A 15,453-nucleotide genomic window follows, 5' to 3' on the forward strand; every position below is an offset into this window, starting at 1 on the left:
GATGGTGAAGTGGAGTAACAGAACGATGCATGAGAGAACTGGATGGTTGAGAATGAGAAAGGAGAGGAGAGATTCTCCAGAAAACGATGGAGAGAGATATTTTAAGAGTGATGGAGATATGGCTGCTACATGCTGTAGAGAAAGAAGACGATAAAGAAGACCACACTCTGGAGGAGATAGCTCTAGAGAGAAGAAATTAAGATGCCAAAAGATGACCGGGAGATGCCAAAAAAGTAGAGGAAGAAACAAAAGAGGTATGCCAGAGAGTAGAATAAGAAAACGCTAATAAAACAATGAAGAGGCAACGGATCAAGAGAAAGAGAGAGAGAGAGAGAGAGAGAGAGAGTGTGACTGCGAGTGAGAGAGTGTCATATTGTGAGTGTCGGGGGAGAGGAGTGGCGCCAAGAGTCAAGAGCTAAGTTGCCGCCAATCGCCTAGGATCCGGTTTACTGCAAGCACTGCATCGCATCTCAACCTCCAACCACCAGCTGCAGTATAAAGTATATAGATATATACCATGCAATGGAATAGAAGAAAGGTATGCGCAAACCAGGAGCCAGTCTGCCTTAGCATTGCTTTGCTTTACCTTTGCCTTTGCCTTTACCTTAGCCTTTGCTCTCGCTATCTTAATCGATCAACAAACAAGCTCTTTTTTGTTCATTCATTTCGGTATTATTCTTATTCGCCCGCCTTGTCCATCAACCTCCAAAACTTGTTGACCATTTTCCAGCTGAGTCAAATTACAGATTTGACAATAATAATTTATTAATGAATACACGGTAATGGGTGAATTCATAAGAAGAATAAGATTTAGAAGGAAAAATAGATGAGGCATATAAGGAGCAGAATGAAGAAGAGACGGAATATTCACAGCCAACAAAAATTCAGAGTGCAGCAAGAATAGTGGGAAAGGGAATATTTCCTCATACTCTATCTTATCCAACTACTGTAGTTACTTTATGACTGGAAACCGTATATCTATCTGGATACAAAATACAAAGTAAATAGAATTACTGTATTTTCTGTATAAAACAATCGAAAGTAAAGGAATGAAGTCAAGTCAAAAATGTGTTTATTTACAATCTTCCCATGATTTAAAATGTATGATTAATAATTTATATATTAAAGATATACAAAAAGAAAAATACGATTTATGAGTTATTCTATAATACTATACTATCATATCAACTAATGATTCACAGTTCAACAAACTAAAAAATAATTTATAATTTCGTGGAACAAACTAAAAAATAATTCACAATTTCGTGGAAATGTTCCTACATATGTATAAAATCTGTGTGTAGGCACGAGTTGCTGCACAACTTCGAGCACAATATAGAACTATATATGAGCAATAGATAGACTCATTCTATCAACCTCGTCAACTAACTACAGAAGGGAAGCCGTATATGCAAAATATTAGAGTTAGATGAAATAATTGAAAATAAATTACGTGAACTAAAACGTGATTACTTTGTATAAACAGGCATGACCTCAGATCTCCAGCACCGCAAAGTAGTACAATCATACCACAGTGTTCCGTGTGTAGACAGTATGAAAGTATTTTAGTATTGTCAGTTAGATTTCAGCATTCAAGCAATTAAGTTACACAGGGACTGGAAGAGGGAGTTGCTTGTTCAAGGTAGCCCAAATTTTCTAATTATTTCAGTGAAGCTGATAGAGTTGGAATCAATGATGTAGAAGGGTTGGAGGTTAATTAAGAGGGAGAATTATCCAACTGGAATGAATTTTTCCTCCTTAGAAAATTTCTAAGGAGGACAGAAATCAGAAATTTTGATTTAATCAGAATTGGGGAGTGTTTGTCTTTAAAAGCAGAACTATCTAATAGGACAGACAAGATATGAGCCGTGCAATTGGCCATATTAGTTTATTCATCAATAATTATTTATTTATTCAATCATTACATAACACAACTTCCAGAAAAGTACCACAAACGGTTCTAATTTATACGACAGTCCGCCTGTTGGGAGGGGTATCTATCTGCTCGAGGATTGCTCTACTGACAGACTGTGGAGGGCTGTAAAATGACTTGCTGGTGATGCGGAACCCACCCACTGCTGTAGGTACATTCATCTCTCCCTATCATCCCTCCCATCACCTGCACACAAGCTTTTGTGGACTTTGTCCATCATCGTCAATAAGATATGAGACCAGATTGAGAGAAGGAAATGGAAAAATATTCGATTAATGAGCTAAAGATGAACCTTCAGATAATATACACCCTCAATCATGAAACTTTTTTATTTTTTCGAATATATATCTCTGTAGAGGTTTTTGGGAATTCGTCAAATCAACTATAGAAAAAATATTTTCTGGCATCTATCGAACAAACTGTGGGTAATAAAACAAGCTTAACTATAAAACTTGGCTGTTTCTCTCAATGCCTATTTCTGTCGTATATTTTTGAAATCAATACGCTTGATCTTAGCGATTGGTATCTGTATTGTTCGGTAGCAACAGACTTAAGAGTGAGAGCTACCGTTGGCCTACCTTTCTAAAGTGGGCTTATTTGTTATTTGTGAACGGGTAATCGATGCATCTGCCGTCTACCATCTGTTATCTACAACTGGGCTCACATCCTAGCTCAAGCCCCTAAGCCATCGAGCCCCATTTACTCACATCATAGTTCAGCACCGTTTTTAATCCACGAGAAATGCTGTTCATTTTGAAGAATTATATGTGATTGGTCTACAACAATCAGTTGAACACCTCATTCTCTCGACTACCCTTCAAGTTTCAAAATGATTCCTCAGACTGTTTTACCACAAATCTTTCAATGTGAATGGAAACTTTCGCAATAAGTTCATTCAACGATTGAGGTAGTGATGAGAATAGCTCTATTGGAGTTTATCAATGTGCTTTTTATTAGTTGTATATTCTCGACAAGATTTTCAATAAATTCATATGCAACTAGTTCTTCACATAATGCAAAATTCGAGAACTAAAAAAGTATGAAAACTTGGTTGGAGTGTTAGTAAAATGCCAAAACGCTCTACTCACTTGTGAATTGGCCGCTGTGCCAATCTGAAGAAACACCTGAAACTATAGTTGGAAGTTGTTCTGATGGTAGGCTCATCCAAGTCAATTTCTAAGCTGAGAGGTTCACAATGCTTTATTGCTATGATTGATAAAGTTTTGTTGTGTTTGCGGAGAATGTGGTCTCGGAGTAAAGTTGACTACTTGCAAAATGGATTAATTATTTATCGAGAGGAGGGCATCAAAGAAAGGGTGGTCGCGGTTTGTAATTTACTGTAACTTTGGCGACGTGCTTAATTCTGTCGCCGGTTTTTTGCAGAACCTGTCTTCAAGGAATGGAGATTAGATTTGGGGTGGGTGCTGCAATTTCCCGTTTGTGGGTTTGGTTGGGGAGAGGGGTAGTTTTATTAGAGGCCTGTGACCTTTCTACCCTGGCCTATCATTAGTGGCTTTAAAAAACCGCCCAGCGCCCTTTAGCTTTCTCACTTAAATTGGCCGACGGGGTACCTTTATTTTAACCTTTCAACACCCCTTCCTTTATTGCTCAGACGACACCCTCGTTTCAATTTGATCCACCCTACACCGCTATCGCTCGATCATTTACTTTGCCTGCAAATTAACATATCTTAACTTACACGGAATAACGTGCACCCTTTTTCATGCGCGCTATTAAAAACTTAATCCCATATCAATGATGGCTGCACCCCATCCTTTCTTTTTTCAACATCAAATCGACCTCTTTCGTCTAACAAAAATCATTATATCAAACAATTTTTAATCCGTTCTCAATATCACGTCTTTCGTGATACAATATAACACCAGTTCGAACGTTCTTATCCAGCAGCAACTTAGCTCCATCAATACTTCTCGAATATTTGTGGAGTCATTCAGCACACCATTCGAACTATCAACATAACGAATCCCTATCAGCTTTCGAATAGTGAGATTGGTGAGTAATCAATCCGGAAATTTTTATTGAGTTATTAATTGTTGATTATTGTTAGCAGACAGGCGCTGTTGGCCGCTCAGAGGCATCAGGACGACTCGAAGCGAGGGGCAGGAGGAGGGGGAGGAGGAGGAGGAGGAGGAGGAGGAGGAGGAGGAGCTGCATCAGCTGCTTCTGCTGCGTCGGCTGCAGCTGCCGAATCTGAGGATGAGAAACTGTTGGATGTGGTCGGTACATCAGAACCACTGCAGCCAATGCATCCCCACCATCACCTACATCACCACCCAGGTACCACAACACCACTTGCCTCTCAAAACACAATAATATAAAATTATAAGAGTGAATAAGCTGTGCGTAGAGGGTGCACTGATGCCTGTAGTAAAATAATAGTTTAGGATGGACAATAATAGTTGACAAAAAATAATAGTTGAAGCTCTGGTAAAAATTTAGGAATAACGAAATGCTTTGTAAATGAGTTTAAAATTTCAGTATATCATATCATAGATGTGCTTTGTTATGGTTATACTCATGTTCTATGCTTGGATCTGACAATCATCCCACTCAACAATCTTCATCTTGACAAAATAGTTATTTTTGAGTAGTTGTGGAGGTGATATTGCTGTAGTTGTCCATACTGAATGAAAACATCATCTAGTCTTTTTATGCAGAGAAATATTTTATTGCTAAATTTTCATTCCGGATTGTTCTATCACAAATGACAGCAATTAGTACTCAACTCCTTACGGAGAAAAGTAGTATTTTCATATTCTGTTCAGCTGTATAGCGACTTTGGATAGTAGGGTAGGTAGGTGAGAGAGAGGTAGGAATAATAAGGTGAAGGAAATGATTTTTCTTCAAACTTGTATATATTCTTCATCAGTTCTAATGCCACTGGGAAATAGTCTTTTTCCTTAAACTCATCGGAGAAGAAAACATATAATCTTAAGTTTCCAAAAGTGGCAGGTCTATTTTGAGAGATTAATGTGGACTACAATGCTAGTTATAATAAAAAAGAACTTGAGATCAGTCTATTAAGTGTGAAAATAGCTAATGGTTCGATAGTTTCGAGACAAAATAACTGAAATTATAGTTTTTGCAAAAACGGTGAGAATCGGATGCTAGACGGTAGACATTAACGAGCAGATGATGTGTGGGCAAGGGCAGGTGACAAGCCCATCTACACTCAGTTTGTATTTTCTTTAGTCATCATGTGCGCATTTGTAGTGTTGAAGCTCGACCAGGTTGTATCAATAGATGAAATTACACAACGAGCCACAGATAAGAAAAAGCTTTTTTCACTTCCGACCATCAACTTACTTACATTAGTGGAAAGGTTTTTTTGGTTATGAAGAGAAACAACACTTTACATAGTACACAAATTGTCACTCTATTTTTTCAACAATGTTGTTGAACTCTTTATTGTGCTGAAAAAGTGTGAAGAGTGGGCAGGATAGGGGCTGCAGCAAAGAGCAAGGATAAAGCTCAACTTTACAATCTTTTTTCAGTTATGCTTCTATTGTCAATATTGCTACTTCAAAAACGAAATGCTCCTTTTAAAACTTGACAGAATTATCACAAAGGAAAAGTTAGCAATAGATTACGTATGCACAATATGCTGTATGTGGAGCTTATATAGCTCCTATAGTACTCTTCTTCCCATTCATCACACAATACATTACAATTCGAAATTATTCCACTTTATAGAAATTTATATGAATGCTTCAATTGATTACTGATGGATTTCTATTCTTGTAGGATTCCGTGTAGCCTTTAGATTCATTCAATTATGATAGTCTCGTTTCAAAGTCTCACTGGGGAGACTGCATTTTTTATATTACATTCGATCTATGTGACCGATTTCTCATTTTACTTGATAATAAACTGTTTTTCTTGTTGTAAGGGGAACATCAAGCTCACAGAAAAAACTTTTACCAGCCTGAATTTTTGTATTGAGCAATTCATTTCTCTAAATTTCTTTGTGTTATTCAACACTCTCCTTGATCCAAACTTCAAACAATAAACTGGATTGGTATAAGATCTCTAACATAGGCTAAATCTGTCATTTTGTAGGAGAGCTGTTATAGAAACATGGCAGCATGTTCATCGGAATAATTTCTTCTAACCTATTTTATTTGTGTTTTTTTCAGCATCGTATTCCAATCAAATATCCGACGAGCTTTTTAAACTAACTTTCATATCAATTTACAATTCTAAAAACCTCGATAATTGTTTATGGTTTTCCTATTATCGACAGCTGTCTAAATATTTTGAATTTCATTTTACGTATCATTCGAATAGATGATAACATTTTGAATGAATGCTAATGTAATCGTTGGAGATGAACATGCCGAGGAAGTGTAAGCTATGAGCACAGGAAAAAAGATCAATATTCCCGACCGTATCACAATTCACAACCACAAGCGAACATCTTACTCAACTCAACTGGATCAGAAACGACACTGGATCAGCAACACAACACACCGAGGAGAGTCCCTCAATAACATCAATCTCATCTGCTAATAGAAAATTCATATTATATTACTTTTTATCTCAAATTAGAAAATGCATCTACTCGTTTTTCTTATAGTACATAATCAGACAAAAAATTAAAAAATGGCAGAGAAAATTAGAAAACTAAATTCACAGAGATACATAAAGATTGAATAAAAAATTGCCAATTTTTTAATTGAATTGGACTGAAGATTATTCAAAAAATAGAATCGACATTGAAATCTTTCAAGACTTATTAAATGTATAGTTCTCCATTTTTCATATTTTTTTCATCATGTAACTTAAAATTGAATCTTTATTCGCAATATTGCATTTTATGACTTTACTTAACATCAATTGATTTTTCAAAAGAATCAATTTAATATATATTTCGTTGATAAATATTCTTCAAATCACGATGAAACAGCGATCGAGTCCTGTTTTGAAGAAGAGCCAAGAAGAACGAAGAATCAAGGAACATGAAGAAGAGGACCATCACCAAATTGGGAAAATTCGAATCATGGAGAATGAAGAAGAAGCCAATATTCACCATGGAATAATGAAGACTATTACATTTACTCTTTTACACAACTGTAATATTATTATTAACAGAAATATATCATCACTTCCAGACTTCAAATAAACGTTCCAAAAATCAATGTCAAGAAAAAGCCAAAAATACATAACATTTTAATTGAGATATTTTAAAAATCATTTTTAAATTGGTATATCATTTTAAAACTGCTCATTGTATCTTTTCCAAATAATGTAGACTCTATTTCCAATTATAAAGAAAATTCCTAAAGAAATTGTACATTTGCCTAATTTTCGACCGGTTATATATGGAGTTTTTAGACAGGCGAGAGATCGAAGACAACGTGCGTTCACCGGCAGCCGTCGAGGAACAACAATAGTACCTATATTGTCGTGAAAGATTTTGCGTTACGATGAAAAGGAGTGAAAATCACGATAGAAAATCTTTATTGTTCGACGAATTAGTCGTATGGTTGAAAAAAGGAGGAAGAGGAAGAAGAAGAAGATGATGATCATGATCATGAAGAGGAGGAAGAAGAAGAAGAAGAAGAAGAAGAAGAGAAGAAGAAGAGGAGGAGGATGAGGATGAGGATGAGAAGGGAGACGATGACAAAATATCGCAAGTGACTGAACGGGACGGAACTTTGATTTAGGTGTGGAGGATTTTGGTGTGGTGGGACTGCCTCCCCAATAAATTCCCGCCCGTCCTGCCATGGCTTACAGATCTCTCGGCTGTTTAAAAACTCCTCGAATGGCACATTGGAATTGGTGAGCTTTGCTAAAGGGCCGCAGCCTGGTTTTCCTTGTCCGCAGCTGCTGCAGCTGGACTGGTGGGCCTGCCGCCCCCACCCCCGCCACCTCAAGCCCCTGGGCCTGCACCCCCTGGGGCCCCCCTGGACAGCGACCCGGACAGCAGCTGTTCAGAGTCGGCGGCTGCCGCCTTCCGCCCCGACCCACCGCCTCCGCCCGGACCCTCCGCCGCCCCCGGTCAGTTAACACTCCTTTTAGTACGGCCATACATCAGCAATCCCTCTCTATTAGAGACTTGATCTATGATCGGTGATTTCGAGGCTGATCCTTCTTATAAATTGGCTACGAGTTAAACAAGAAATTTTCAAAGATGTCAAATTGTATAATTACTGATTTATGGCCGTACCCTAACAGGACTGCTTTCTTATCAGTAACCAATTGAAGCAAATTCTGTTATGGCTTATGTGTGATTTATTCAGTAGAGATGTGAACTGGTAGCCTACTAGTAATGCAACTCAAATGTTTGGGGAAGAGGAATTAACAACGTTTTCGAATTATGGATTGATTTTGTTTTGCTTTTTTGCTTTACAAGACCTGAACACTTTTTGATTTTCCATTAGTTTTCTAATCTCGTGAAGTGAAGTGAAGTTAGCTGGTTGATACATTTTGTACTGCGATTGAAGACGATTGTACCAATTCATTGAGAGTGGCATTATCAGGCTCTCAGAATTCATGCCAATTTTTAGTGTTCAAAGGACAAGTTTATGATACAGATCTAGTTTAGGATCTACTTATCCTGATGATTTCACATTTTTGTGTATGAACATTTTATCCCATGTTCAGCATCAGCCATTCTTTGGGTGATCTTCAAAAGCTGTGTACAGCCTAACGCGGCAAGAACATTCACTATACGGTTTTCATCAGCTGATAATATGCTTATAACATATGCTTATACATTACTAGCCGTCAGGCTCGCTTCGCTCGCCATATCCGTCTAGCAAGGGGGCTCCGCCCCCTGGACCCCCGACTGGACGGTCCGAAAATGAGATCAGCGGGCTCGCTTCGCTCGCCTGCATTTTTCGTTTGAGCAAGCTTCATTCCATCAGAAAGTCAAAGTACTGAGAAAACGCAAAAAAAAACTGAGTAAAACGTTGGAAAAACGCTGATTTTGGGCGTACCATTGATGAAATATTAAAGTCACCTCATCACAAAATTTTCAGACCTTAGCTAAACCTCTGTACCGAATTTGAACATTTTCTGTCTATTACTTGATGAAAGAACTGAAAAAAACTCAAAAAATCGCTAATTTTGGGCGTATCTTTGGTGTTATTTCAAATTCCCTCTAACACAACATTATTACACCCTAGCTTAGCTTCTGTATCAAATTTGAACAATTTTTGTTCATTTGTTCTCGATAAATCTGAGAAAAAGAAAAAAAAACCGCTCGAGAAACGCTAATTTTGGGCGTATCTTTGACGTTATTGCAAATTCCTTCTAACACAACATTATTACACCCTAGCTTAGCTTCTGTACTAAATTTGAACATTTTCTGTTCATTTGTTCTCAATAAAGAATTTGTTCTCTTTTATATATATATATATATATATATATATATATATATATATATTATATATATATATATATATATATAGATAGATACATTGTGTACTGTACAGCATATTAAAGGTTCTTTTAGTGAGAGAGGCCAAATACAGAATTGCATTTATATTCACAAAACTTGATGTGCTTCATTGAACATTATGTGAACAATCATATTTGGTGTCAATGTATGTATCTATCCAGAGATCTGATTAGCTATCAATTCAATAAATCACCGGGGAGTAATTCAATATGAATGGAATTTGCTATTCCACAGACAAATGTCATTTCTTGAAACTGATTCAACCATACGGGCCTCCCTACCTTTGAGAATGTGTCCTCAACAAATTATCAGCCTCATCATATCAGTGTAGGTAGTCTATGTATCAAAAGAGGTTTTTGTTAAAAAGAATTACGGACTCTATCCCTGGGGGTAGACCAACCCCGTTTTGATGCTAATCATTCAACAATATAATTCATTGTCTGGACATCACTAATCTCATTCATATTGGAACACTCAAGACATTGATAAACGCGTATCAAAAGTGAGAAGTGTAACCCACAGTACAAAAAGCTGTTTTCTCAACTTTTTGCCGTCTTATTTAATACAGTTCTATGGAAAAGTCGTGACAAGGCTGAAGGCGGTATACTATTTCTACCCTTTCCGCATTCTCGACCCAGTTATCATAGTTTTTGGAGAATAGACAAATGAGACATGCATATAGGGGCGTTAACGTATGCTGTATTTCTTTTCTGGTGCAAACCGCATTCAGTTGGCTTGAGTATAATGTTTGCAGTGACTGTAATTTCAAACGTCTATTTTTTTTTTTAGAAGTTGATTACTTTCTCGCAAAAGTATTTCAATGGAAAATAGGATTAGTTTTCAAGACTACCCACAGACTTGTAGACTTTAGTCAAAGTAAGTTACTATGTGATTCAAATGAACCTTCACTTAGTTTTTTGTCGAATATTACTCTATTAGGAAGTTCGAGAAAAGTGTGGAAGCGCGATTCAATAATGATAGTCCTTTTTTATATAAGAAGATTCTCACCGAACTATACTCTAATTTTTTTCAAATTCCAAATTGAGATACATTGTACTTCCTATCTTATATGTGTTGAATCAATTCGGAAAAATATTATGAAGATAATAATAAAAGATAATAGTAATATTATTATTGTGACTGAGGTCGTAACATTGGGTCGATCTATTTACGGTTTGCATGTAAACACGCAACGTTTAGAGACACTGGATGCCAATTTTTTTATCCGCGTTTTGAACTATTACGTGGATAATCAAAGCAACATATTTCAAAAATATTGGTGGTGATAATATCTCGCGGTTTTTGACAAAACTTGAGTAGTAACCTGAGCTTGGTGAATTAGAACTTATGAAGTGTGATTTATTTGCAGATGACGAGTACCCTTCGCCGAACATCTCAGTGGGCCCCCCTTTGCAAGGACCCCCCATGCTGCCGTACCCTCACCTGGGCCTCCACCCTGCCCTCTACCCACACCTTGCCCCACCACCGCATCCTCATGCTCACCCACACTTCGCATCGCACCTCTTCAACGCGCAGCTCTCGACGCTTGCACTAGCGTCCGCAACCCACCCCGCCTTTTTCGCCAGCCACTACTCCAGTTTACCCCCTGTCGCAGGCCATCCACACACCATCAAGGTAACTAATATTCGTATCTATTTATTTCGAAGTAATAGGGAAAAAACTCACAATTCTCTCTCACATAAAAGAACGCTCTGATGATTTTCTCACAAAGATAAAATCACACAATTCTCTCTCTCACATAATGTTCTCTCTGAAAACATGGTATATTGCAGAATATATAGTGTACTAGCGTATAACCTGTGCTCCGCAAGATCTGTTCAAATTTGTTTTAATTATAACAATTATAATATATGATTGACAAAAATGTTCCCGTATAAGTATAAGCCAATTCTTCCCTTTATATTTTATTATAGTATAGATATGGAAGAAGAAGGAGAATATTAAGAAGATAGAAGATAAAAATGTTGAATACAATATTTTATCTATGACCACTTTCAAGCAAAGTATAACAAACTGGAAGTTTGACGAATTGAAAACTCGTCAAACTGAAAAATTGACGTACTAAAATCTTTAAGAACTTAGAATAGGTCTATAACCATCCTCTGTAAATCAAGCATCTATTTATGCGAAATTACAAGCATTTCCCATCCCGTTCTTGTATAAGCTAATAATTCTTTTATCCAAAATATTATAGATTATAATAAACACTACAATAAAATAAATCATGGTGGAAATAGTATGTAATATCGATGATTAATATGGTGATATCCGTTATATTAATAGTAATATTGTGTCATTATTCCTATTTTCTAATATATGATTTATTCTAATTTTGCGATTTTGTTATAGATTTCATATATTTATAATTAATTTTGTAATTATTATTGTATTTTTTTATTCGGACATAAATGTAATTTCTCTGAATAAGCAAACTGTATTAACAATATTGTATATACTCGCAACATTCATAATATACTTTACATTGCAATATGTGAGTAACAATATGTGTGCATGTGTGTTGCAGGGTGGGTCGCATCGATTTGCGCCTTATTCGCTGCCATCGGCATTCGAGACAGTTGCTCCTGCACCCCAAGTACCCCCTCCCGCCACCAGTACACCACCTCCACCCCCCAGTCCACCCTCCAGTCCACCCACCCCCACACCCACCGCTACTCCCACCGCCAGCGAGCTGAAGAGCATTGAGAAGATGGTGAATGGACTGGAGGTCGAGCCCAACACTCACGACAAATGACCCTAAAGGGTCACCCCAATACTCTAGAATATACATCAAGTCAACGTTACCACGATCAAGTTGATGGAAAATCCACGTATGGCAGAACCCGGTGCTATTTTTAACGACTGTTTCGCGCCTCCTCAAGCCTTCCTAGCATCGCTGAGAAAAATGCATGAACATTTTCGAAGATTATAACTATATTCTGTTCCTTCTCCGCGACGAATACGTGTGAAATTGTTCAACTTAGAATAATAAGTTTAAATAGAATTGAATTGAGGGAGAATTTTTAAAACAAGTTTGCTGCTCATTCAAATCTTATAGGCTATTGCATTAGCAATAGCCTGACAATATCAATTTCCAAAAGTATAGCCATAATCAAGCCTTCATTATCAACCTGAACAGAAATAGTCTTTCCCAATATTAATTTCCAAGTTTCTTTGTTCAATAAACTACTTCATCTTGATAAAAAATGAAAGTAGTTTCATTTGAGTTGTGAATCATTTTATTCAATCAGAAGTTTTCTGAAGTTCATTTTCAATACCACTGGAATAATCTATTAATAATTCATTCAGCTACTGATTGAAAGGTCACCCATTATATGCTTTTCTCCTCTACATTGATTTATGATTTTTGTCCTCAGACTATTTTCGACTTGAATTGCGACATTGCTGTGAAAAATCCTAAAACTCTCAAAATGCATATATATTCTTGCTATACAATTCATGAGGCTCTCAAGAATTGTATGTTGTTGGAACTTGAATAAGAATATTCGTGAGCTTAGGTTGGTTATAGTTTGTTTTTGAAATTATTCAGTTATAAGTCTCGTTAATTTCTAATCATATTTCAATTAGTATTAGATTGCATTTTTGTATGCAAAACCAATTTGATAAGAGTTGAAATATGTTTAGAATTTAACGAGCCGAACACAAAGAATTTCAAAAACAAACTATAATCAACTTCAGCTCACAAATATTCTTATTAAAGTTCCAGTATAGTTCGTCTTGTTGCTAAATGGTCAGTTGATTTTGAGGAGAACCTAACAACATCACTCAATCAATCAGTTTTATTAGTAAGTTGATCTAGAGGAGTTTATCAATCAGCTATTGTGGAGCAAGTTATATTCTAGCTTTTGAGCTCCGAAACGACAAAATAGGTGCAGAATTAGTTAGTTCTATAGCGTAGGAGAGTAGCTTACTAATAAATAAATATTACAAAATCATTATGAGAATCCATCACTTGGGCGTAATAATTGGGCGTTGTTACTGAAGAGTTTTAACACCAATGATTACATAAATCATACAGTTGCAAATGAACCGATCGCTTCATTCGAATAATCTCTTTTTCTTTGTAAACACATTTAGTAATTTATTACGATTATAAACAGTTTTTACTGATGGATATTGGAATTGATATGAGCCATCAAATAATTTTGTAAGACAGAAATAATGTATGGTATGATTATGCGAGTAGGTGGATGGTGGCAGACGGACATCATTTCATTGCTGCCGATCACTTATCGATTCAAAATCGAAGATCAATGTCAAATAGGAATGATGCCTTCCTATATTGGATAAAATTGGTTGTCAGCTATCAACTGCGACGATCCATTCAACATCAAACTCAGGTGTGCATATTCTATAATTTGTGAGTAGGTTGTGTACTATATAAAACTGATCCTAGGGAGTAATATGTCTCGGCGATTCCTGGAGAACCATATCCAAGTTTCTACTGTACATTGTAAATATCTAATTAGAGAATTTTTAATCAAAGCCTGTAAAACGGGGTACTTTTTTAAAGAACGTGTGCAAACGCTAGTGTACTATACTATTAGTGTATATATTATACATATATAAATATATATATATAAATAATATAGAAATTTATGAATAGTCAGAAGCGTGTAATTATTCGGGATGTATTTGCCGAAACCATCCTATGTATAATATAGGCTAGTCTATTGGATTGGTGTAGGTCTACTCTCTACTCTGTGCTGCTCAGTATGGTGCGGTCCATCTTGTTGTTGTTGTTATTATTGTTTATTTTAAGATGGCAGTTCCATCAAAAAAATAGAACGAACGATGAGAGGCTTTAAAAAAGTGTATGTATGATGGATGGATGGTGATGTGATGAATGACTGTGTTTTGCGAAGAGTTGGGCCTATCTCTGGAGTGTGCATGTGTGAATGTGTAAGTGTGCATGGAATGTGAATGACAAGGATTATTCCAAGTTACTGAAAATGGTGGTAATTGCACAAAATAAATTTCTATTATTAAAGAATAATGTAATCATATAGATTTATCATTCGAGAAAGGGAAGTCGCCGAGAGAATATAACAGAATAATGATAATATGATGATGATGATGATGATGATAGCAATAATAATATTTAATGCCAACAGCCTACAAATTTAGAATTGTAAAGTAATCTTAATTAGAGTTATAATTGTGGCTATCTTATATATTAAATATATCAATGTGAATACAAATAATTATTTACCAGACATTTTATGTTTGGCCTACTTATTTTCCTTCTTCCCCTTCCTTATAATTATTAATTGTTATTAACTAATTAGTTACTGATTGGTTGATGACAGATCACAGATTCGAAGCTACACCGATCTGTGCAATCTGAATGAGAATAGGCACCAGGGTAACACTATCTTTACGAACCACATGCACCAAGACAATACATTTGTATTCTCCAATGATCTGGTCCAGGAAAACCAAAAATATAACTTTATTTGATTTGAGATGAATGGATGATTCATCCTCAATGTCAGTGACACCTGTTTATAGCGTCTTACTTCTTGCACCTTATAGCTATATTATAAAAAAATGAAGCAGAATACAATTCACGTGGATACGTTTCAATGGTATTAAATGAACTACCTCAGACCAACGATCTATATATACTGTAATGGGGTAAATATTTATAGTGTATGTATTATTTATAGTGGTAATTGGGGTGATATTATGTATGGTATTGAGCTGGTATTATAGTAACAATTTTATAATGGGGAATCGCTTGGCTTGCGAGAGGTTAAATTGATCCAACTCTATAACTCATGAGTAAAGGAACTATAATTTAAAAGAATAAACAAAACAGATAATAATATATTGGATAACTAAATAATCGATTTAATTTAATTGAAAACTTAAAGTTAAAGTGGAAACTAAAATAAAATATTAAGAATACCTTTTAAATAAACAATAGAATAATAATTACAGGATTTGCCTCCAATAAAAAAAATCCATGAATTATATATATCAATGAAATTGATGATAGAGTAACTTACTGAACCAGGAAAATGGTGTCTCGGAACAGAGGGGTATAGCCCGG

At 36.0% G+C, this 15,453-nt stretch overlaps 1 protein-coding gene across 8 annotated transcripts in view; it reads left to right on the plus strand.

The window, feature by feature from the left end:
* The window catches only part of LOC111045216 (optomotor-blind protein), a 128,698-nt gene extending 114,082 nt beyond the window's left edge, over positions 1–14,616 (plus strand). For 2 of the 8 annotated variants that reach the window (XM_022330563.2, XM_022330564.2), the window contains exons 6-9: positions 4,002–4,231; positions 7,760–7,954; positions 10,729–10,994; positions 11,905–14,616. In XM_022330563.2, coding sequence (XP_022186255.2) covers positions 4,002–4,231; positions 7,760–7,954; positions 10,729–10,994; positions 11,905–12,132 — 919 coding nt within the window. In that variant the 3' untranslated portion in view covers positions 12,133–14,616. The remainder of the gene's footprint in view (positions 1–4,001; positions 4,232–7,759; positions 7,955–10,728; positions 10,995–11,904) is intronic. The other 6 variants (XM_022330566.2, XM_039441225.1, XM_039441226.1 and 3 more) reach the window with 4 other exon arrangements.
* The last annotated feature ends 837 nt before the right edge of the window (positions 14,617–15,453 follow it).

The sequence above is a fragment of the Nilaparvata lugens genome, chromosome X, assembly GCF_014356525.2.
Source record: "Nilaparvata lugens isolate BPH chromosome X, ASM1435652v1, whole genome shotgun sequence".
Classification (NCBI taxonomy): Eukaryota; Metazoa; Arthropoda; class Insecta; order Hemiptera; family Delphacidae; genus Nilaparvata; species Nilaparvata lugens.